Source organism: Conger conger, chromosome 15 (genome assembly GCF_963514075.1).
Source record: "Conger conger chromosome 15, fConCon1.1, whole genome shotgun sequence".
Classification (NCBI taxonomy): domain Eukaryota; kingdom Metazoa; phylum Chordata; class Actinopteri; order Anguilliformes; family Congridae; genus Conger; species Conger conger.
In genome coordinates, this window is record NC_083774.1 from 25,809,844 (window position 1) to 25,834,731 (window position 24,888).

At 44.5% G+C, this 24,888-nt stretch overlaps 2 protein-coding genes across 2 annotated transcripts; both read right to left on the reverse strand.

Moving 5' to 3' along the window:
• Positions 1-666: 666 nt before the first annotated feature.
• On the reverse strand, positions 667-16,519 carry edc3 (enhancer of mRNA decapping 3 homolog (S. cerevisiae)). Its single transcript, XM_061222828.1, has 7 exons — positions 16,382-16,519; positions 15,130-15,294; positions 14,622-14,890; positions 10,384-10,731; positions 6,876-7,029; positions 5,407-5,624; positions 667-5,216 (listed from the first exon to the last, which is right to left on the reverse strand). The coding sequence occupies exons 2-7, from the start codon at positions 15,291-15,293 to the stop codon at positions 4,882-4,884; spliced, it is 1,488 nt and encodes a 495-aa protein (XP_061078812.1). The 5' UTR covers position 15,294; positions 16,382-16,519; the 3' UTR covers positions 667-4,881.
• Positions 16,520-17,006: 487 nt separating this feature from the next.
• Positions 17,007-21,851, reverse strand: LOC133111429 (cytochrome P450 1A1-like). The gene is made up of 7 exons (XM_061221780.1): positions 21,777-21,851; positions 20,080-20,983; positions 19,848-19,974; positions 19,608-19,697; positions 19,235-19,358; positions 18,958-19,044; positions 17,007-18,759 (listed from the first exon to the last, which is right to left on the reverse strand). The coding sequence occupies exons 2-7, from the start codon at positions 20,920-20,922 to the stop codon at positions 18,474-18,476; spliced, it is 1,557 nt and encodes a 518-aa protein (XP_061077764.1). The 5' UTR covers positions 20,923-20,983; positions 21,777-21,851; the 3' UTR covers positions 17,007-18,473.
• Between the last annotated feature and the right edge of the window lie 3,037 nt (positions 21,852-24,888).

The following is a 24,888-nucleotide window of genomic DNA, read 5'->3' on the forward strand; positions in this document are numbered from 1 at the left end:
ACTGCCGCGAGTAACAAAAATTAGAGCAACACAAATCTAACATACTAGCGCCGCCCTGTGGATCAATTAAAATGGCATCATTATTAGCTTTTAAATTGATCGACTAAATTGCGACTACTGTAATTATACGACTGGAAAATATTTATACACAAGCCTAAACATGACAGCTAAACCTCCTTTTTGCCCCCTTCCTAGATTTCAATGCCTTGAATAAAATGAGCAATGAGAAATGAGAAAATGAGCACAAATGTGGCACTAAGCCTCCTTCCCTGACACAAATGGAATGTACCCTTTGAATATGCCCGTTTTCTACATTCATTTACTCAGTATTATATACTGGCTATTCTATATACCATTAGAATGATAATCCCAAGCATGGTCTGTTGTGTATAATGTGATGTTCTGTTTTGTAAGGTAACTGGAAAGATCATCCAGAAGCACTTGCATAAATCCAAACACTTGGCCCACAATAGGTCCAACTTCAGGATTTCCCTATTTTAAAATGCTATGAGCTGAAATTGCTGTCCTGTTCATGTTTAATTTGGGGGCTGGGGCAAGAGATCAATATGTACCTTCTAGTAAACCATCTCACAATATTAGTAGATGGTCTTAACAGGTTTAGTTCCCACATCAAGATGGTCAGTCAACACGAAAAACACACATACATGTTTTCAACTTCTTTATTTTTTATTTCCCATTCTGACATATTAATGATGACAGGATCCAAATGACAAACTGCTCTTTTACTGCAGAGCTGTGACCCTTAGGCTCAAACACAAGAGAGCTTTTAAAAGTAAATCTCACAAGGCCGGGGTAAAACACTGCCTCCTTCTCCCAAAAAGGATGGTTAGCACATGGACAGCCCTGGTGTGCCCTCTCCTTTCCCTGGAGAGGAACCTGCATCTACAAGGGCAGCTGCCCCAGGTCAGCTGTAATACTGGCGCTGTTCAGTCTAATGTAAAGGTACAACAGCCACCTAGAGGATGAAACAATGTCATTCACAAAATCATAATCCACCCCATAGTGGCAGTAACTTTTTTCTACCCCTCAGCACATTTATTTTTTGGTAAACTATTTGCAAATTATAATCCAGGTTTCAGGTGGGCACACCGGATTCATCCCGATACTGCATTTTCCATGTGGAGGAAAAACAATGACTTGGGTAACTATGATAACTCTACTGTGCACCAACCTTAGGAAGGCAGGAATCACCTCAGCCACTGAGATATTCGGAACGCGGCGATGTTCCTTTGATCCCACGATAAGACCCGCTCCCACACAGGGAACTGTACCGACGCATCTCCCCAGAACAGAGCGTCTTCACTTCAAGAACAGACCGGTGGAACAGCCAGGTCTACAATGGTCCTTGGAATTATTCAAAACCAACAAACAAGTACACAGTTGGCAGGCTGTCACTCCAAAAGGCTGGGTTTGAAAAGACAGCCAAGAGGAGTGCCCAATACGAGTCTGGAGAGCCAGCACAAGCCTGCACAACTGAAACAAATGCACTGGACATCTTAGTGCATACAAACAAAATGAAGCTAACTAAACAAAACGGTGAGAAAGAACCAGGCTGATTCAGTCATAACTCGAGCCAAATCAATATACACAGACAATTTATCAGATCCACAAAATCAACCCCAGAAGTACTATGGTAAGTGGTCACTGACAAAGGCTCAGTTATGACAAACTTCCTGCAGCCATGAAGGGGAGTCCCACCATTGCAGTCTCTTCCATGAAACTACAGAAAAAGGGCAGCTTTAGCTCACAATCTGTCACAGGGAGACCTGGGGTGTACAAAGGGCCAGTATGAACCCCCAGCTCCCCAATTCAACACAGCCAGGACAGGGGTCTGTGTCCACCTGTCACTCAAACTGGGTGTATAAGCACCTGCAGGGTAGGCCCCATTTTCACACTGCAGACGCCGATGTAAAACTAATGACAACCTGAAAGCAGGGTTACAGCAGTCCTCCGCTTCAATCAGGAACAATGGAATGAGTACAGGGCGTTTCAACAACACGTTCCCCTGTAAAGTGTGAAAATAAAATCCGCTCCTCTGCCCACGGAGGTTGGACAGCATGAAGAGACTAATTCCTTCATACAGCGGAAAAGTGGCCCTCCTCTGAAGGCGATGTCAGACATGGCTCGGCTCGGACTGCAGCTGGAAGGCTGGAGGGGCAAAAACGCTGGCATTGCCCATGAAAGAATCAAACAGCCTGTTATTACATCTGAGATCAGTAGTCTGCATATCTAAAGACGAGGTCGGACACGCACAGCGGAAGCACAGGCCAGCTGTATGTGTTAATGGCAGCAAACAGTTAGAGGACTTTCACAGGCACACTTACTCCGACAGAAAGACAGTCCAGTAGTGGACAATCCTTCTCAATGAGCATAGATAGAGAGTAAATACAACATGGCCTAGATACAACCCTAACCCTAACCCAATTCCTAAATCAATAATGCACACGCTCATTTTTTCCAGCTATTCATTACTATTTTTTTGCCAAACGTTACTGACCCCGTGTAGGCAATCCTGGTCCTGGAGTTCCAGGGATAACTTTCATCCTAACACCTTAACACCACTGATCAATGACCTAGTGCTCGCTATGCATTTCTACAATTTCACCATTCAGACTGAATATCCAGGCCCGGACTCTGCATAGGAGAACACAGAAACATTGTCCTACTTGATGTTCTGAGAAAGCACTATATTCTGAGAAAGCTGAAGGTGTGCACAGAAATGGTTAACGCCAACTTAGTCAGGAGAACAGGTACGAACAAGCGCCACAATGACCTTGTGGAACCATGTTTAACACCCCTGGCCTAACTCAAACAAAACAGTCCCTCATGGACCAAGACATTGAAACCCCCATGTTCACAGACAGGCCCAGTGCATATGCACAGCACTGTTCAGGATTTCTACACACACAGAGCAATGTATTCATGGACAAGACATTAGATATGTCTCAAAATAAAATAAACACAATAGAAAAACAAAAAAAAAAAGAATTAATAGAAATGTAAAGGAATACAAATGAAATGAAACTGATACAGTTCTAAGACTTACACAGCAGTCTGCTCAAGTGATTGACAATGCTCCCATGCCTACATGAGCAGTGAATTTGAGCAAACAGACGGTCTCCATTAGAAAACAAAAACCAAAAAACTAGGTTTCTCTCAACCAATGAGCAAACATGTTACTGCAGAGCGGTCACTGACCAGCCAATGATATGCGGACAAACCCACATTCACAGATCCAGAGGCAGGATCTCTATAGATTATCATCAAACGACATTCTAAGCACAGGCTAGGTTAAAACGTGACATGGTTTAAGAGTAGCAACATAACTTAAACTTAGTAATGCCTTTTACTCTTGAAGGATGTGAGGAACATTTTCAGCATTAGATTTAGTCAAAGCACAGTCATGAATAGAGCAGAAATTTTTTTTTTTCATTATATGAGAAAACGATGAAAAAGTGTCACATCCTAAAATACACACTGACAATTTTAGCAGTATTTTGACAGACAACACTTCCTGTATAATGCCTTCCATGTTTTTTGACAGACAGACAGACAGACAGAAAGAGAGAAAGAGAGAAAGAGAGAAAGAGAGAGAGAGAGAGAGAGACAGACAGACAGACAGACAGACAGACAGACAGACAGAGAGACAGAGAGACAGAGAGACAGAGAGACAGAGAGACAGAGAGGGCTGGAATCATTGCCGTCTCCTGTTAATATTCATGTACACACAGAAACAGACTGCACAACAGTGATTTTCATGAACAAGACCTGATTTTGATTGAAGGTCTGTGCAGAGAAAAAAATGGCATTTACACCAAGCTTAATTTCAGAGGGTAAGTTCTGCCGTTTGAACACTATAAAACAAAAGGTTTGGCACAAAAATGATCGCATGACATATTCAGCTTCTGGTCTCTATTTTACAGCAAGTGTACAGTCTGACTTAACTTTCAAAAACATAAAAACAGTGTTTATGTCCACAATTTAATATTGTATTTGAAAGCCTAAAGGAGAGTTTAAAAAATGTCCAGATAAGACTGAAACATTACAAGAGACCGCCATTTTGTGTGCCATTTTGTGTATTGCCATTACTGGAATGACAATCAAAATAAAGCTATAAACAGTAAACAGAACAATAGTGCCAAAACTTGCAAACCGCAGTTGAGCAGCAAGCAACCAATCTCTCAACGCATTTTCAATACATCCCTCCATATTCCTCAAATCCTTGTTTTTATACAATTTTAAAGAAACAGTGAAATAATTCAAATTTACTTTGTTCAGCTTCCCATTGTCTGAAAACTATTTTCTCTCTGTAAGAAGAAAATTGTCAAAAATCCCTACATCTGGTCAAAGAGGCCAAGTCACTGGGCCTGGCACAGCATCCAGCAGGAAGTAGAGCAGAAAACAGGAAGTGTAATCAGGTTCAGCCTGCTAATGCAGAGTACCCAATGTACAAGTAGCTTTTCAGGAGACTTAGCACGCCGTAAACACAATCAGAGATGGAGGAGAATCTGTGTTTTATGAGTGAGTGCGCGCAGGTATGCACGCACACATACACCAACACACACACAGTTCTCCTCAGGGGAATCTTTTGCCTTCCTGGTGACACCCACCAAAGAAAACACCAAAATTCAAGTCCTGCTGAAATTGCTCCAGTCTAACACTCACACAAGCACTGCATCGCTCTCTCCAGGTGAATGTTTTATCTTCCCTCAAAAAAATATAACACTTCAGCTACAGCCCTCCAACAGTCAGTCAACAATGTTCATAGTCATTCTCGCTGTGGAACTTAAGGCTAACTCTGTGTTGGGGAACACAGGGGGAGGAGTGGAGGCCACAGGTGAGCTGCCCCTCGCTGGGAGGCTATGTGGAGTGCAGGGGGATGACGAACTTGCAGCCGAAGGGCGAGTGGTACTTGATGCCCACTTCCTGGAAGACCTGGCGGGGCACGCCGATGTCGCACAGGTAGACCCTCCCCGCGCTCTCCGCCAGGGGCAGGGGCAGGCCCAGGGACAGGGACCACTTGGCCTCCACCGCCTGCTCCTGCCCGCTCACCGGGGGGTCGATGCTGAGCACCGGGGCCCGGTTCTGGTTGGCCCAGTCCGCTGCCGCCCGGTACCAGGGCTGGTCCCTCAGAAAGGCGTTTTCGTGACAGTCCAGACAGTTGATGACCAGGTCCACTGGAGTGTCAGGCAGGTCTGTAATGCAGTAAACAGAGTACAACGCTACACATATGCATGTCCACTAGAGGGCACCATTGTTTCACATTGTAAACCTCAGTTGCCCTGCTATCGCTGAGCTAATTCTGAACCAGGCCAAGAGTTCGTTCTAAGAGCCCTTGAGGTAAACTCCTGACAGGGGACCACGGAGACGGCAGGGGTGGGTTACCTTTGACGCTGGACACCTGCTTGCCGCCCGTCTTGCTGAAGAGCGTGAGCTCGTTGGTGATGGCCTCCAGCATCTTGACGAAGTTGGGCAGGAAGAGGATGACCTCCACCTCGTGGTTGGCCAGGTGGCGTCCGCAGCTCAGGCCCTGCGCCCCCTGGACGTGAGGCCCGCACAGGAGTGCCACGGCCGGCCGCTGGTGCACGTTCTTCGGGGTCAGCCTTCAAACAGAGGACGCCCCGCTGTCATTCTCCCTGCCACACTGACTAACTGGACTGAAGGTAGTCTAGAAGGCCGCGCAAAAAGGTCGTAACGCTGAAGTCTTTACTAAAGGATGGGGTGAATGAGAAATGTAAATACAGACATCGCAAAGCCCAGAGAAGCGGTACCAGCACTAGAAATAAAACACGTTCACAACTGCCTGCAAGGCCGTGGTCAAACTCTGAAATAAACTTCTGCTGAGAGAAAGCAAACGTATAACAAGGGGAAAATGGCCATTTATTGATCGTTCCGAGATTTTCCCAGCTCACAGTTCTGGGCTGTGCACTCAGCAGACATGCAGTTCCTGGGTGTGTCTCCGCAGTCAAAGCTGAGATAAGAGGCTTCCTGCAACCGGCAGGACCAGAGAGGGGCTGCCGAGGACTACAATATGCTGCCAACTGGGAGTTCAGAGTCGTAAGTATCTTTCAGTCAGCAGATAGCACGCACTCTGTTCAACCCCACTTTAACTGATCCTAGACCACACTCCTTTTGCCTAAAGGCCTGGACAGTTCTACATTCCCAGAGAGCAAATCCACGGTTGCAGAGAAAGACAAGAGAAAGAAAGGGCAAGAGCAAGACAGAGAGAATGAGCGAGACAGAGAGACTCAGAGAACGAGCGAGACAGAGAACTCAGAGAATGAGTGACAGAGAGAGACAGAGAGCTCAGATAATGAGAGACAGAGCTCAGAGAATGAAAGAGCACAGAGAGAGACAGACAGCTCAGAGGAAGAGAAAACAGACTCATGGGAAGTACAGCGGAGTAAAATGTGAATGAACACAGCTCCACAGCAAGGCACAGGCCACCACACTTCCCTGGCGACGCCCTATCATTTCCATAACTCATCTTTCTTTTTTTCTTTTTTTATTGTGGCGTGCAGCTGAATGGGCCGCGCTGTGTGTAAAAGGAAAGAGCAGACAAAAGCTTTGACAAGAGGATGCAGATAAATTAGGCATGCTGACAGGCACACGTGATTTCACGAGTTTCGACAGCTCCGGCGTTAAGACTGACAGCGCGTCAGAAACCGGCTAGACGTCAACATGAGCCACGACCTCGACGGCAGCGGCACGGAGACCGCGAGCGAGACCGAACCGCAGCGGTGAGAGGTCTCCAAGCACAGGGACAGCCAGGCCTGCGTGAGGAACCGCAGCAGGGCGTGTAACGCAACGCGAGGCGTTTCAGTGCAATGTGTGCCCCTGGGTTCCCCGCTCACCTGTTGGGGCCCCCCAGCAGCGTGAGGGCCATCTGGCTGGCGCACACCCCCGTCATCTCCAGCCTGCGCTCCAGCGTCAGGCCCTGCCGCTCCGCCACCGCCAGCAGCCGCTTGTGCAGCTCATAGGACACGCTGGGCACCACCAGCCCCGAGTCTGAGAGAGAGAGAGGGTCAACCATTTACCACTGCTACTGTGTGAAGGAGAGGGCAGCGTCAACCATCTAACACTGATACTGTGTGAAGGAGAGGGCAATTCAACCATTTAACACTGCTACTGTGTAAAGGAGAGGGCAGCGTCAACCATTTAACACTGCTACTGTATGACGGAGAGGGCAATTCAACCATTTACCACTGCTACTGTGTGAAGGAGAGGGCAATTCAACCATTTACCACTGCTACTGTGTGAAGGAGAGGGCAGCGTCAACCATTTAACACTGCTACTGTGTGAAGGAGAGGGCAATTCAACCATTTAACACTGCTACTGTATGACGGAGAGGGCAATTCAACCATTTACCACTGCTACTGTATGACGGAGGGCAGCTTCAACCATTTAACACTGCTACTGTGTGATGGAGAGGACAATTCAACCATTTAACACTGCTACTGTGTAAAGGAGAGGGCAGCGTCAACCATTTAACACTGCTACTGTATGACGGAGAGGGCAATTCAACCATTTACCACTGCTACTGTGTGAAGGAGAGGGCAATTCAACCATTTACCACTGCTACTGTGTGAAGGAGAGGGCAGCGTCAACCATTTAACACTGCTACTGTGTGAAGGAGAGGGCAATTCAACCATTTAACACTGCTACTGTATGACGGAGAGGGCAATTCAACCATTTACCACTGCTACTGTATGACGGAGGGCAGCTTCAACCATTTAACACTGCTACTGTGTGAAGAAGGCAGCTCCAACCATTTACCACTGCTACTGTGTGAAGGAGAGGGCAGCTTTAACCATTAACCACTGCTATGAAGGAGAGGGCAATTCAGCCATGCTGAAGGCATTTAAAGGCCAGTTGTTGTGCACAATGGATAATACAGAATCTGTGCATCACGCTCTACTGTGCAGACTTCACCAGATACACACCGCCCCATCGGACCAGTGCACACTCACAGACCATTCCAGCAAGCACCAAACACCCTGACTGGCCAACACAGGAGGCACCATGCCATAAAGACAGACAGACAGACAGACACTAAGCAAAAGCAGGAAGTGTATTGCACAGAGCCCTGGCTCAGACAGCGATAAGCAAAAGAAAGTAAAGTGCTCTCTGTCATGCAACCTGCCGCTGATAAAGAGGAAAAGAATGATGGGCAGAGAAAAATGTACTTTGTGCTAATTGCTTTTGGACTGTGCCTCCGGGGGTGCTTGGAAAGAATTCCTCCACCACCGACACCCTCTCCTAACAGAGACACACACGGACACGGACACACACACACACACACACACACACACACACACACACACACACACACACACAGACAAAAGACAGACACAGATGCATACACACTGCATACACTGGACACCACACACTGCAAACACACACAGACACACATGAGTGTATATAAGCACAAACAGACACACACATGCACACAAAGGCAGGCACAGGTGCATACACATGGACACAGTACACACATTGCAAACACACACACGCGCGCATACAAAAGTGTGCACACGGACACTGCACACACAAACACAATGGACAGACAGACACACACACACACGCACACACGCACACACGCACACACGCACACACGCACACACGCACACACGCACACACGCATGCACGCACGCACACACGCACACACGCACACACGCACACACGCACACACAGCGGTGCAGACACGCACGCAAGGCTCAACCTGCTCAACGGGGAACAGAGGAGCGTGCAGGAGTGGTAAAATAAACTGAGCTGGAAGTGATCTTGATCTTTGAAGCATGATAACAAAAACGCCAAGCTGAAACTAATACAGACTGAGGGGGGGTTATCTGGACAGGGGCCATGTCTAATTATTCCTGGCACAGAGAACAGCGATTTCACAATCCACGTACCTGCAGGTCCTGCTTAAACACGGGCTGTATCGTGACATGGGCCTCACAGACCGGGCGACAGACGTGAAAGTTATCGCCACACTACTGCAGGCTCATCGGGGTCAAGCTGACTGAGCTGTAGCTGGGTGTATGCAGTGTGTCACTAACTCAAGTATCATATCACACTGCGGGCAAAAGAACTGATGGGAAATGCATATAAACGTTGCTCAGACTTAAAATGGCAAAAAAACCAACAACAACAACAACAAAAACAGTTTACTGTTGGCAAATGGTGATGGAGCAAAGTTTAAAAACGAACAACGCTGATGAAGGTTAGAAACTGCATGTTCTTTGTTTTATGAATCAAATAGCTGCTTTAATTGTATACAGTGAAGTTTTCAGGTCACGGCTCTCTGGTTCTTCCAGTTTGAGATGCGGTTTATGTAAAGCTAGCTCAGGATACAAACACACCCCCATCTCTAATAGCACATTTCTCCCTGCGAGGCTGCAACTCAAACTTCGCCCTGTGCCTCTCAGCTATGAACTTTTCTGCCCCAAAAAACTTGTTTTTATCTCATCTGGTTTGGGAGAAAATGCTTCGACTGACATAACACGACTAAAGTTACACTTACAATGAAGGCATTTAGCTGGTGCTGTTACCCAGGCCACTTGAACATGGCTGACATGTACCCTGTCGACACTAAGCCCAAATGGTTTCCCCTAGCTCCTGTCTGGTATAAACTTCCTCTTACAGTGTGAACTGCAGCTGGCTTCATATCCTGGGCAATCAACAGGTTCTGTCCCAAAAGCTGACACTCCTGCCTCCCAGTTCCTGCTTCTGGTAATGAGCCTGGCCAGTGCTCAAAGCTCTGCAGCAGAAACAGAGGGACCCACCCAGAGGGAGCCACACAGAGGGAGCTACACAGAGGGAGCCACACAGAGGGAGCTACACAGAGGGAGCCACACAGAGGGACCCACACACACAAGTGGTTCAAGCCCTGGTGTAGCCAATAAGATCTGCACAGCTGTTGGGCCCAATCCTACCAGTGCAGTACACTGGCTCTATTCTAGTGCACAGAGCAGTGAGCACAATCCTACCAGTGCAGTACACTGGCTCTATTCTAGTGCACAGAGCAGTGAGCACAATCCTACCAGAGCAGTACACTGGCTCTATCCTAGTGCACAGGGCAGTGAGCACAATCCTACCAGTGCAGTACACTGGCTCTATTCTAGTGCACAGAGCAGTGAGCACAATCCTACCAGTGCAGTACAATGGCTGTATTTGAGTGTACAGTACAGTGACTACAGTCTCACCAGTGCAGTACACTGGCTGTATTTGAGTGTACAGTACAGTGACTACAGTCTCACCAGTGCAGTCCACTGGCTGTATTTCAGTGTATAGTAGTGACTACAGTCTCACCAGTGCAGTACACTGGCTGTATTTGAGTGTACAGTACAGTGACTACAGTCTCACCAGTGCAGTACTCTTTTCCGCTGTGTTGTGGTACAGTGATCTGCCGGTACACGATGGGTTTGGCTTCCAGAATGTTCTCATCATGGCGGTAGCGGGAGGGCGTTCGCTCCCCTGGAGTCCCGCGCGACCGCACCCCGTTCCCACGGCGTTCCGACGTGTCGATCTCGGAGAAGACCGCGGCCTTGTCGAACAGCGCCAGGTTCCCCTCGAAGTCGAAGTCCTTGTCGAGACCTTCGTCCATCCCGTCCCCGAAACACTCGTCATCTTTGTTCTTCATGGCCCCGCCGCCGTTCTTCAGACCGTTCTTCTTGGGCGTGGCCTGACTCGGGCCTCTGCTGCTGGACGACCCTGAGGAGGGGGGGGCGAGTACAGGGGGGTCACCATATCATCAGACCATCTCAGCCAAAACATGCCTAGAGCACTGCCCGAACAAATACACTCAACACAGCTGGGGTGCTCAAAACCTGGGGAGCGACCATCACCCCATTCACTTCAACCCTGATATGGCACACGTGACCGTACCGATTAGCAGCTCACGCGATCTCGAGCTGTTGAATGAGGTGTGTTATTAATAGTTAGAGCGGAAACCTGCGGACAACAGGAACAGGGTTGGGCACCCCTGCCGTAGAGCAAGGACCAAACAGCTATTTGTGAAAAATGCACGCCGCTCATACACACGCTAACATTCATAAATCTTTCTCGGAGGCACATGATTGTCAGGACTGTTCACTCCTGCTTCCTCCCTGTGAAGCGAAAACATATTTTTCGTGTGATTGATTTGTCACGCACTGCCGCAGTATCGACACTACGACAAAGCCAGAAAAGGCCTTTGACTGGAGTCATCATGAACATTCACTCACATATGAGCACTGGTTACAGACCAGCATAGATATATGTACATACATGCATGCATACACACTCCCACACATATACATACACATACTCCCACACACACACATACACACACACACACACACACACACACACACACACACACGCGCACACGCACATACACACACACACACACACACACACACACACACACACACACAAAGGAAAAAACAAAAGAACATGTGCCAGGAGGATGAGAGGGGAAAACTGGAAAAACCAGGTGTTCTACCTGGCAGTGCTGAGCTCTCACGCACAGCCGGAGCGAGAGGTGCCGTCTCACGCAAGTGTGCAGAGGCAGGCGCACACATCGCATCACGCAGACCACACGCCACCTTCTCCTGCCACCAGCGCACATCTGCCTGCCCCGGGTGTCAAGCCATGATCACTGGGGCTGGCCTGCAGAAACGTCCTAACTCTGAAATCCTATCTTATCTGTATAGTAACAGCTGGTATGCATGTGAGACCTGTAACTATGCACCACTAGGTGGTCCAGCAGTGTTTCTACCCCAAAGTTGAAATGAAACTAAAGAGTGCCTACGGCCATAGAGGTACCAGGCTTCAGTATCCAACCTGTGCCTGTCTCCACTAGAAACAGCGAACCAATCAGCTGTACGCAATATTAAAAAAGCGCCGTCGGTTGATAGGCAACAAGACATGAAAGTTGATAATCGATTTTAGATTTTTAGTGAAGATTTCCTAACATGAGATAAGATGCACACTTTTATAGTACAGTACACTTTGGCTCTATTCTAGTGCACAGAGCAGTTTTGGATTTGCTTCTGTAATACGAATGTGAAAGGATTATTCACAAATCCTATCTTACACTTCCCATTTTAACTCTGGACTTATGACAAGACGTTTCTGTAATACAGCCCCTGGGGCCCAACTGTGCTAACCATAACCTTTAGCTCACAGCACCAACATGGCCAATAATACCACAACAGTCCTGCTCTCCTCTATTAAACACATTAATTCTGCAATGTAAATATATAAGTTAATGGGTAACACCTTGATATGCTGATAGAGGGCGCTCCACTCAACATCACTGATTACGTCCATTGTGGTATGCATTTCAGAGCTAGTTCAAACTATTGTTGTGGATGGGAGTATGTTCATTTTAATGCGTCTTGCTCTTAGGTAAAACTGTGGAAGTGATTATTAAAATGATCTGAATAAAGTTAAAGCTCAGTCATCTTGACAGCAGGATTAGTACAGGTCAATAAACAGTGCAGGATGTGATCACTGCTGCAGGCAAATAAGAACAAATACAGGCTGTGGTTATTGCAAGGCAACAGTAAAAAGGAACTCGACCACTGTTGCTGATAAACTTAAGAAATCAGACTGGCAAATACAAGTGTTCATACAAACAAATTAACACTCAAATCTCTGTCAGTGCCCACAGCTCACACAGAGTTAGATCCCTAAATGGACCTTGAGTAACAAGTCTGAAGATACAGTTTCTAGCAACAGATTCTAATGGGACCACCGTGTACTTTACTGGGTAAGTCACAAGATTTTCTGAAAGTGTAAAGGGACCTCTGAGTACCAAGCCAGATAACAAGTCTCACGACTGAGCTTCTTACAGCAGATGCTGGTGCCAGGTGTGGACTTTAAGATGGAGGTATGTTGCGGTACATGTTTATACAGCAGACATACAGCACTAACATTTCATTACAAATGCAGCTCTCTTCTCCTTGCCCACCTCACAACCCACAAAACTCAAGATAAGTGGCACATAATCACATGGCACATCCATCGATATAATCCATGAGCTCAAATAACCAAGGCTCCTTGCACTTCATCCTCCACACAAGTCTGGCCAGTATCAGCCAATCGCATCGTGTTTTAATGGGTCAGCCCTGCCCCTACAGAGCCATGGCCAACACCACTTTGCCAACATGGCCACTTGCCCAAAAAGCAAAGAATTTAAATAAACCGTCAGAAAGGTAAACAGTGCTTTCAAAACTGATATCCCAGCACTAGCACGCACACTGGGACAGCCAGGTTTCCTGTGGAGAGGCGTGGGGGGGGGAGGTCCTGCTCTGAGTGGCGTGCCAAGGCGAGGGAGAGCGGAGGCTGCAGAGGCACGTAGGCAAGGCCTTGCGTAACCTCGTCAGGAAGACGGAGCGAGGGGGCACGGAGGGCATGTTTATTGATTTTAATCCAAGCCTTTAGCACACTATGGAAAGCAAAAGCAATCACAGCTCCAGTGTTTTACACCCAGTCTCCATCTCCACTTTGGGTTTCCTGCCTGGAGCTGATAGGACCCACCACTGAGCGCAGTGTAGAGACGTACAGCCGGGCAGGGAGCAGTGCCCGCTTCTTCAGCTATGCAGCCGGGGTGTCCGTGAACGCTCAATAGGCACGGTACGGTTTACACAAAATCACACGCATTCAGGGGAGACGAACATAGAAAGACATTTATGCTGCACTCCGCCTATGGAATCCAGATACTAAATGACAAAGTTATTTTTAATTTTGGAATATGACTGCTGTGGGGAACCAAACGGACATGTTAACTTTAGCCTGACCTCAGGGTGCTCGCTCCTTTACAGCAACAGTCTAATTCTCTAGGGTAAATCTAAATTAGACATTTACAGTCAAATTTAGCCTTCATAACTGACTAAGGAAATAAAATGAAATGCTGTAAATCAAGACCTTGTAATTTACTTGTAATTTCAATTTCTAAGTCCACCGTGGAAACTAGCGAACTGGGAAGTTGTTATCTCTACGACTTTGGGCATTCAAATGAATCAAATAATGAATTGGAAAAACAATCCTGGACAGAATGCATTTCACTGCTTGTTTTTACATTGGATATATTTCCAAACCACCGACTTAACTGTAAAACCGGATCATACAAGACAGCTAACATTAGAATAAGCATCGCAGTCCTCACATTTCCATGCCACACCACTATTTATCAGTCACCAGGACACACTAACACCAGCCACATGATTGGTTTAAAATTTCAGACACTGCCAGAACTTTGTCAGATCCTACAATGGCACACATTGGTAGACGTGCATGGGTAATTCCTGGGTAATTCCAACGTCAAATTACCCGGGTCTCGGATTGTTAATATGGGAGATACGGGCTAACAAATATTTAACTAATTGGCATGACATGCAGAGAAGCTAATAAGTGCAAACTTTGTTAGCCAGTACCTCCCAGATTAACAATCCAAGACAGGTGTAATTTCGCTTCCAGTGGTTTCTTATAAGGCCAAATGAGCATGCTAAATATCATTAAAATCTGTGATGAGGCAATCACCTCCAGCTCACTACAATTCCCCCACATTCACCTCCTCAAAGCCTGACAGCAGGCCCGCAGGCCACGGTACTCACAGGAGTTGTGTCTCCGGCGGAAGCCCTTGGTCTGCCCGGGCGCCTCTAGGTGTCGCTCCCCGTAGCTTTTGGAGCACTGCTGTGGCGAGCTGAGACCCTCCTGTGACCTCAGCTCACCCTTACGCGGTACCGCCACGGGGGCGCTGCCGGCCGGGGCCCCCGAGACGCCGCCCCGGCCGTTCCGGCCGTAGCAGCCCGAGTCCGCCACACCCACCTGGCTGCCGCCGTTTCTGATGTCCAGGATCTTCAGCTCCTTGATGTCCATGGCACTGCAAGACGCAGCGCAGCACAAACACGGCACGTCTTTACACAACGCCACACCCGCTGCACATCAGCGCTCTGGCTAGTTGCTGGACCTTCTGTGCACCGTTATCAACAAATGGTTAAATCATTCACTATGGTATAGTATGGTAGAAGTTCCTCCTAGATATTACAAGCACTTATATTAGAAGTAACATTCTCACAGTGCAAGCACAATCGTTACTGTATTTCGGAAGAAATTCCTCACCTAAAAGTGACCTCAGGGACAGGACACTTGACCCCATTGTGAAAGGGCTGTCTGAGGGAGATGGTCTGGCTGACCTGGTCCACCGAGGACACCTCGCCCTGATACACACCTAGTGTCACTCCACAGTTTATTGACACCAGACTCCCCAGCCAGTCTGCAGCCATTCTGCCGGTAATAGGCAAGCAGGAGAGAAAAAGTATATTTATATTTCGTGGCAAGCAGGGCAGTTCAAACGAGTACAGTCCAAAATGCCTGAATTGTACCATAGCATTCATCTAAAATTACATAAAATGGCAACGAGCAAGCTCGTTCACCCAATGTCGGAATGCCATAGCACGCTGACAAGATGTCTGAATTGGGTAAACACGGCCAGGTAACGCAGTAACCTAACCTAAGTTACGTAACCATCAAGATAACGGATTATGCATCTCCCCATAGACAGCTGACACAAACAATAGAGCACAAATGTATTAGCTCACTATATCGATCGCAGAATTAGCTAGATTAAATTACATTAAAACGAGTCATTCCCTGTTTCAACTCACTTTCTGTCTCAAACTCAATCACGTTAACTGTAACGTTAACTGCTAGTAACGTCAGAAAGCCATGAGCTAGATAACGTTACCACAACTTTTCATTATACAGCAGAAAACTTGATTAGCATTTGCTAAAATGTTTTAGCTAAACTAGCTAGCTAACTTAGTTTGATCCAAGCTAGGATTCGCTCTAAACAGACGCGGAGTTCGATTTAGTTTGTTTTACTCTGGTTTGTTGTTTACTTTGGCGTTACATGAGTAACGCTAATTTAGGGCCTACACCCCCACGTTAAACCAACCGAACACCAACATACAAATGTAACGTTAGCTAACATTTAATATTTAGCCTATTGGTTAGTTAACGTTAAGCGAGCTGACAACGTTAGACTACCTACAAATGCGCGCACAATAAGCTTAACGTTTATAACGTTAATTCGCGAGTTGTGTTTCAAACATGTTGGAGCTAGCTACTTAAGTAGCTACGTTTTAAAATGGCATACAATTTGGCCATCTATCAGATAGGAATTGTAAACAGATTAGACTAAGTGCTGGCTAAGTTACTGCTAGTTAGTTTCTTTGACTTTGTTTGACTTTTCAATACCAAGCTAGCTAACGCGCATCTTCGGTGCAGTCTGAGACAGCAAGACGGCTAACTAGCCGGTATATTATTTATTCTTCTTTAAAAAATGTTTATAAAAATAGGCAAACGTACATACCTGTTGTCAAATTTGTAAACTACAGATAGTGTGTTCAATGTTGAAAGCCTTTTCCAAACCTAGTGTTATTCTGAAACGCTAGTCGTGAAAGAAGTAGTTGCGACCCAGTATATTACTTCCTCAGGTCATACTGTGATTTTGGCGTCATTTCCTGTGGCTCATTCGCAACTAAATTGTCAATACTTTACGCGCATATCACCTTACTACACGTTGCCGCGATCAGTCTCTACTACATTGTTGATTTTACGACCTTATATGTGCAGGCCTGTCATCTAGTACTATTATTGCTTCATTACCTTGCAAAATAGTAAAGCAGTTTCCTTAAACTGAAACAGAGACTGAATTGAATACATTTTCTGTCTTCATACTTCCACTAATTATTATTATTATTATTATTATTATTATTATTATTATTTGGGCGTGTGTTTGTATGTGTGTGTGTGTGTGTGTGTGTGTGCCTGTTCGGTACTCAATTTGCACTGTTTTCAATTTATGTATGCTATGATTACAGATGGTATTAGCACAACATATTAAAGACACTGCTTATATTCACATGGTGCATTCAAAATAGATACATTTTGTGAACCATTGCATTACATGTCACAGTATTGATAGTTACACCAGCATGTATCAATATATTTTTATTACAAAATAGCTTGCATGTGTGTATTTGCTTATACACATATGGAATAAAACATCCTTCATCACTGCTATTTTAAAAAGACTTTTTTTCATATAGCAGTTTGTGTAGGCACATACATGTACAAGTTGTTCTTCACCAACAATTCATAACATTAAAAAAATATATCACATTTTGGGATAAAAGCTACCTAAAATATAAAAATAGCGTATGTGCGTATAGTCCCCATCGAACACATTCACTCAGCAGATGGAAAGACACAAATTTATAAAATGATAATACATTCTTACATGAAAAGTGCATGATAATGTAAGGGGCCTGATTATTTCATTGTACATCATTAATTTGCTTTGTGTTGTATAAGAACGATTTTATAGGTCCATTGTCAGATTAATCTACAAGAACCAAGTTCTTATTGTTGTATTCTTAACACTTGAAACTGTACTTCCCTCTAGGGTCTTTCTAGGTTAGGGCGGCCTGTCGCGTAGTGGTTAAGGTAAATGACTGGGACACGCAAGGTCAGGGGTTCGATCCCCAATGTAGCCACTATAAGATCCGCACAGCCGTTGGGCCCTTGAGCAAGGCCCTTAACCCTGCATTGCCCCAGGGGAGGATTGTCTCCTGCTTAGTCTAATCAACTGTACGTCGCTCTGGATAAGAGCGTCTGCCAAATGCCAATAATGTAATGTAATGTAATGGTTATGGGTATGCACTTTGTTGTACATTGCTCTGGATAAGAGCGTCTGCCAAATGCCTATAATGTAATGCAATTTATTAATACACTGATGGTAGCAGTAATTATTGCTTTGTGAAATTCAAAAGTACTGAGGTCTATCTAAATAGCAGCTACTCTTTGTTCCACTAGAAGACATCTTTGTCAAACGTGCGCTATTGGTATCACTCACTTGGTGGTTACTTTCTTCTGGTTTTGCAGTTGAACCGGTAATTTAGTTCTACACAAACAGGCCACCTTTGGGTCATTTTCATCTGTTTGCTAATGAAATGAGCACCATAGAAAGATACAAGTGTAACGACTTAGCTTACAAATAAATCTAATTTCAAACCTGCTATTAAAACACAGACTTTTCCATCCGTTGGAGTTGCAAAGGAATGTATGTTTTGGAATCTTATAATCAGAATATAATTTGAGGGTATATGACTGACAGCAAATATATAATATTTCTGCGGATAACATTTCACACTCATTTTTCCTGAGGGTTGTCAACATGTTCAATATCTCTTAAGTATCTGCCCTAAAAAATGGCAACTTCATCAACTTGAAAGAACATGAGGGACATAGAAAATTATGCTCTTGGCTCCCAACAATATAGATTCTCTGTGAGACCCCCCCATTGTGTAATGGACTTATGTCCCCTCATTTTTAGGGTCAACGCATGTAAATGATGCAGGGCAAGCGCCGGGCGAGCCATCCCCAGGCTCTCACTGGTACGTTCACGACCTCGGACTGGAGCACATCTGACAGCGCTTGTGCTTCATGGTGAGTCCGTACTCAGGGGTCATGTCCAACGGGTGCCTGGGCAGCTCATGGAAACGCAGCCTCTGCAGCAGGATGGCCAGGAAGAGGAAGACTTGGGACCGCGCGATGGCCTCGCCGATGCAACGCCTCTTGCCCAGGCCAAACGTTACCACTTTCTCTGCCTCCAGTTTGTCGAGTTCTGTGCCGTCAGCATTCAGGAAACGCTCTATGCTGAAAGTAAAGGGCTCCTTCCACACTGTACTGTGGAATACCAGAGAAGCACAATATAGCTTAATTTCCAGAGGACATTGAGCAACATTCAACATTAATGAACAATATTACAATTCTATTAACTTTTATTTAATTATTTCAATAATTAATCTTACATTCCTGAAAATGCAGCTTTTAACTGCATATTTTCGACAAAACAATACTGATAGACTGATAAATGACACTTACGGGTCATGGTTGATCTGCCACTGGTTAACAAAGACACAGGTGTCTTTTGGGATGAAGAATCCATTTAGCGACGTATCTTTAGTGGTGCTATATAAAATAAAAATGAATCAGCTGACCAAGCTATCCACATCACCGTGGCTTTTTGTTTTACTACTAACAGAGTTGAAATGACATCACTAAAATGTAATTCTCTTAGAATATTTACTTTCACAACACTGTCAGAAACATTGTGATTTGATTGTATGTGTGTCGATGTGCGCTGTCAGATAAGACGTACCAGTGGGGGATGGTGAATGGCACGAAGGAGGAGTGGCGGAAGATCTCCATTATGAAAGCCTCCAGGAAAGGTAGATTAGATCTGTCAGAAAGACGGGGTCTGCGATCCATCCCCACATTTTCTCCTGAAATCAGGAAGAAGCAGGTTGTAGCCAGTCGGTGACATGCTATGGAATTGGAAACTTCTATGCTTGTCTGACATTGTGTGAATGCATCAAATTTCAATGACAAAATATCATATATGTTTAGCGCAAAATGAAATTAGACTGTAGTTACATTACAGTTCCTTAGTAATAGTTTAGAGTTGACAGAGGTGAATAAACGATATCGAATAAACATAATGTTCATCAGAAGTGGATGATGCTTCAACGTACTCAGTTCTTGATAGAGTTTCTCTTGAATCTCAGGGTAGGCGACTAAGTACATGACCGCCCATGACAAAAAAGTGCTGACAGTATCAAATCCTGGAAAAGCAGAGAAAACAGACAATCAAACGCACTGGTAACCTTAATCACATTTTGATTTAAGTCATAATTCAGTTATGATAATTGAATGTACGTCATAAAATCAGCATTGCACAGCACACTGTCATGAAATATTAAAATTTCACGCACCGGCTCCAAAAAGGTCATTGACAATTCCAACAATTTTCTCATCGGAGACCTGGGTGTTGGAGTTTTCATCCAGTTTCCTGTCCTCGCAGTGATCAATGAGGGAGTGAGTGATATCACAAATATTGTTCTGAAACAATTAAGAAACAATGAACACAATGGCAACCAGAGAAAGCAATGTATGAATGATTTAGAGACAGGGAGGTATCAAATAAGGGATTATTCACATACTGACCTTATCATATGAGATGTAATGCTCCCTGACGAGCTTCTGCACAAATCGAGTGAAACGGCCATTGATATCCACAAACGCTTTCATGGTGCGACTGGGCAGATATTGCAAGAAGGTGATGAAGTCCGCAGGATTGGCAGTGCCCGCAACTTGATTGAATTCATGGCTCATGTTCACTATGCTCAGCAGCTCTTGGTCATCGTGGCTGTAACGCCGGCCAAAGCACATGCCACAGATGACATTGGCGACCGAAACCACGATGTGACGGAAAGGATCGAAGCTCCCGCCGGCTTCCATGACGGTGCTGAGCCGCTTCACCAGGTACTCGCCCTCGTTGGAGATGTGCTCTTCCAGCACACAGGAGTACTCGGAGCTGCTGCCCTGGATGGTGGAGAAGGAGCGCAGGGCGCTCAGCGCTAGTTTCCGACGGGCCCGCCACACCCCGGCCTGGTCGGTGCTGAAGGTCAGACTCTTGCCGTCATTGATGAATCGGAAGCTGTACAGGTCCGGCCGGCCGGAGAATTCCTCCCCTTGCTTGACCAGGGCCTGTTTCACGGTCTGGCTTCCACTCAGCACCACCACGGGGCGCGTGCCGATCTGGATCTGGAAGACAGGGCCGTAGCGCTGGCTCATGGCCGTCAGGCTGAGGTGAGGGTTGCTGCTCACATCCAGCACGTTTCCGATGATGGGGAACGGCTTTGGCCCCGGGAGCCGCTTCAGCCCCTCTGGTATCTTTGTGTGGAGGAGCTGCTGCAGCAGGAGGTACACCAAGCATATAGTCACCATGGCAACCAGGCTCTCACCCACGGAGACTGGGCCAACCACTGGCAAATTCATCAGCGCCATTTTGGAAATGATTGAATCTTTTCCGTGATGGACAGAGGAGGGAGCTTTGTGTCTTATTTTTCTGTTGAGAGATAAGTGCACAAATATTTTATGGCAAGTGAAAAAAGGTACAAATCTTGACAATATTGCATCATTCAGAATGCTTTCTATATGACATAGCCCAGATGAAGTGCAGAAGTCAGAGGGCACAACATTAATTCAAAACAAAGGATATGAATAGATGCATGGTTTTAACAGTGAGATGAACCATTAATAAACACACTAATGAAGCCCTGGACATGGCTAGTGATGTTTTCACGAGCCAGCTTGATGCTGATTAGAAATTAAAGAAGTCAAGCCAGTGAACGAAAAACATCTTCAAATTCCAGCTAAAAATATACCGTACGGAAATTCATATGAAAAACATACGTTTTTACGTACGGTAGTAATTCTGGGAAAAGTAAATTAATTAATTAATCATAGACCAATTATAGACCATCCCAATATATGCGCCCCTCCCTGATTTACCACCAAAAAAGTATTCATATTTGTGTGTCAAATCCCAAAGCTGTTATATAAATGCAGTAAATACGCACACATTGGGACCAAACCTTCGTTTGGGACACTTCATTGCAGGTTCTAACGTTATGTAGCATGAATGAATGCATTAAAAGACCCTATATCCCAAACTATTTGTAAGCTGCCGCAAACTTGAATAGGCTTTCCTGAACGGTGAGCATTCCACTAGATAGACAATTTATTGCATTTATAAACATTCCGGTAATAAGCCTGTAGTTGTATGTTTATAACTTAAAGATATTTAATGAGCCTACATCTGTTGTAACCTATATGAACTTGGATAATGGTTAGATTACCTTTTCGCTGGTGATCAAAATAGACCAAATGCAGAGAGAAGTCCAAACTCTGTTATCACAGAACGGATTGTGTCGATGAGTTCTTCGTTTTCAATGAATGAAGTCTCTTTTTATAGAGCGCTGTTCGTCTCTATTGGTCAATGTTTGAATGACGTAACGAGAGCTCTTTTATTGTATTTGGAAAGCCAGCGGCGCTCTGAGGATTGTTTCAGGTCGCGGCAATTCAAAAGAACAGTAATCAAGAGAGATTTCAGTGTCACTGAAATGCTATGTAAAGAGCAATCACGGTAAATTACCTGAAGATCGATAACAAATTACTTGCAAAACTGCCCATTTTCACATACTTATAAATATAGACATAGATATATAAATATTAGTAAATGTCTGTAAAATGTCTGTTTATTTAATTTATGTAAATAAACATTATATATATATATATATATATATATATATATATATATATATATATATATATATATCCACCAGTTCAATTTAATAAATACCTTTTTGGTTACTTATTTTTTGAAATACAATGATATACTGTATTACTCCTGCAGAAGATGCATTAGGCTTCAACACGGTTAAAAAATACGGCCCATTGCAGCTATCGACAATTGCTATCGGAAAAAGTATTCTAAAACGAATATGTGCAGACGTAGGCTATTATCCTACCAGTTGCAAGTAATGGATAGATATAGTTTTACACACGAAAGGATGTATGGCGAGGTTTTTAAAACGTGGTTGTATTTTGTGTGATAACATGATAAAGACCTTTCTGCCCGAATAAAAAAATACATTTTTACTCATTATAATGTGGCAATACGGTTTCTAAAAGTGTCAATAATAAAATATTGCATCGTCATTCTTCTTCTTATAATTATGCATATTCATATAAATGATAATATTTAGAATAATATTGTTATTACTGGTGTTGTTTTGGCGTGGTTACAGTCATTACTACAGGTAACACAATTCTAACAGTGTAGTTAAAGCTATTTGGCCGTATTTTCCAACTGAACTAAATAAATGACTTACTTTACCCTGGTTTGTTTCTATTTACGTTTGTCAAAAGGCATCCAATGCATATTTAGTGAATCGCCATAAAAGTTAAAGGAAGCTCATGTGGTTAACCCGATCACTGTATATGAATGACAATATGAATTAAAATAACAAATATAGAGAATAACAAAATATAGAATAGAGAATATACAGAATTTACCAAATAATTTTTATAGTCTAGCATATGCCTCAGCTTTGCCAAGAAGCATGAAAATAGCAAATCACTTAAAAGCAATTGATAATCCGTACGCATTCACTCTCTCTGATCAATCAGGACCAACACAGATTAAACACGAATCTAATCAATAATGGGATTTTCACTAATAAGACCTGTGATAATATGAAGCAAGATCTGATGAAAGTCCGACATTCATTTATTTTAAATAGACATTTTTGAGGAGTATGATACGTATTTAAAATCCATTTAACTGCGAGAGGTCGAATGCAATTGTTTCCCATGTATTAATCATCTAATCAAGTAGTAAATTTGATTTCCATTCATGTTCCCAGTTGCAAGTCTTGTTTTGGTACTTATTAAGATAAGAGTTTCGATAGCGTGCAAAGGTATAGCTACGTTCCGGGAGGGAGAACTTCAAGCCCCGGAGTGTTTTTTGATGAAGAGACTCGCCTTTGACAGCTTGATAAATCTCACACACTGTGTCAGTGTAGAAACGCTACGGTGAAAAGAATTAGAGGGAAGAGTGAGGGTGTTGTAATCATTTCCCGTGTTACAATTAACTTAAAAAGTTACTTCATTTACGAAATAGCAGTCTCTGATCTGAGTAACTTCAGGGGTTCCCGGCGGTAAGTAATTTCGCCTACATGTTGCGCTTTATCTAAAACGAATGTCAGACTATTTTAGTTGTGGAAAGTTGTGAAGACTCCAAAAGATGTAAAACGAATAAAGAACTCCCAAAACATGTTTACTTGTGTCTCACGTGTGATAAATCAAATCAGATGTATTGTAATTTAAATGCGGTCTCTGCTTATTGATGTCACGCCCACAGAAAGAAGAGTTATCACAAGGTGGTGGAGTCGTGATAAAACAGCCAAACACCATCGCGTGCAGGCACCTGTTAGCGCTCAGGTTAAAGATTGGCCAAGTTGCGTGAGAATGCTTTCGCCGCGACAGCACTTCCCCCAGCCCTCCCTCCGGTAAGGGATGCTAGAGGGAATTATCTGTTAGTCTCACAGGGGTGAAAGGATAACTGAGTTCACTGTCTTTTCTCTCTGTAGGTTGAAAAATATACTAAATTAAACATTATGCGAAAAAAAACGAATGAATTGCATGACAATGATCAGGAAGCGTCACACACACAAAAAAACAAAAAAAAACAGATCTTTGTTTGGAACAAAAAAACGGATCTCTGGTAAAGTCCTGCCTTTGTGCTCTTGAGCGAGACATTTAACTTGACTCGCTTGTTAAATACAGTGGCCAATCTCTCGGACTCTGTATCAATGGATATGTGAATGTAACTTAAAGAAATCACAATGGGTGTCTAGAAAACAAATGGTTCGTCGACTCACAATAGAAGAAGGGACCAGATCATGAACATTACAGACTTCTCCATCATGTGCACTCTCGCACTTAGGAAGACCAGTCTAAACTGTAGGATACGCGCAAACATGCTAAATGCACCAGGTCATTTTTATTCCGCGCCAGCACTAAATCGGATTACGCCACAACGACTGTACTAAATACATTTACAGTCGTTATGTCATGTCCTATTAGCTAATATTTTAGTTCTCACTCCATCGCAAACTTGTCGTGTCGCACAGAGCTGTCTCTGGTCCTGGTGATCGCGTGAGAAAGCCGAGTTCATGCAACCCAGAGGGGGTGGGGTCGGTCTTCGAGACAATCCTAAATCTGCTTGGTTAGTCACGCGAAGAAGGCAGCGGCCACTGGAAAGAGACAAGGTCCTATGATCGCAAAGCAAATTCCAAGGGATGTGGGGATGTTTTCTGGACATAAAGCTTAAAACACTTGTGCGTTAAAACGATTGCAAACGCATATTTTGGGGCCTTGAAGTCAGGGGACTCAATTCACATCACA

Coding starts and splice junctions, on each gene's coding strand:
- LOC133111429 (XM_061221780.1), bottom strand. CDS start 20,922: ATGGCGCTGATGAATTTGCCAGTGGTTGGCCCAGTCTCCGTGGGTGAG. Junction 19,698..19,847: donor CAATGACCTTTTTGGAGCCG/GTGCGTGAAATT, acceptor CTGCTTTTCCAG/GATTTGATACTGTCAGCACT. Junction 19,359..19,607: donor GAAACTCTATCAAGAACTGA/GTACGTTGAAGC, acceptor TCCTGATTTCAG/GAGAAAATGTGGGGATGGAT.
- edc3 (XM_061222828.1), bottom strand. CDS start 15,293: ATGGCTGCAGACTGGCTGGGGAGTCTGGTGTCAATAAACTGTGGAGTG. Junction 10,732..14,621: donor CCGCCGGAGACACAACTCCT/GTGAGTACCGTG, acceptor CCCCCTCCTCAG/GGTCGTCCAGCAGCAGAGGC. Junction 5,625..6,875: donor CTGCTGGGGGGCCCCAACAG/GTGAGCGGGGAA, acceptor CTCTGTTTGAAG/GCTGACCCCGAAGAACGTGC.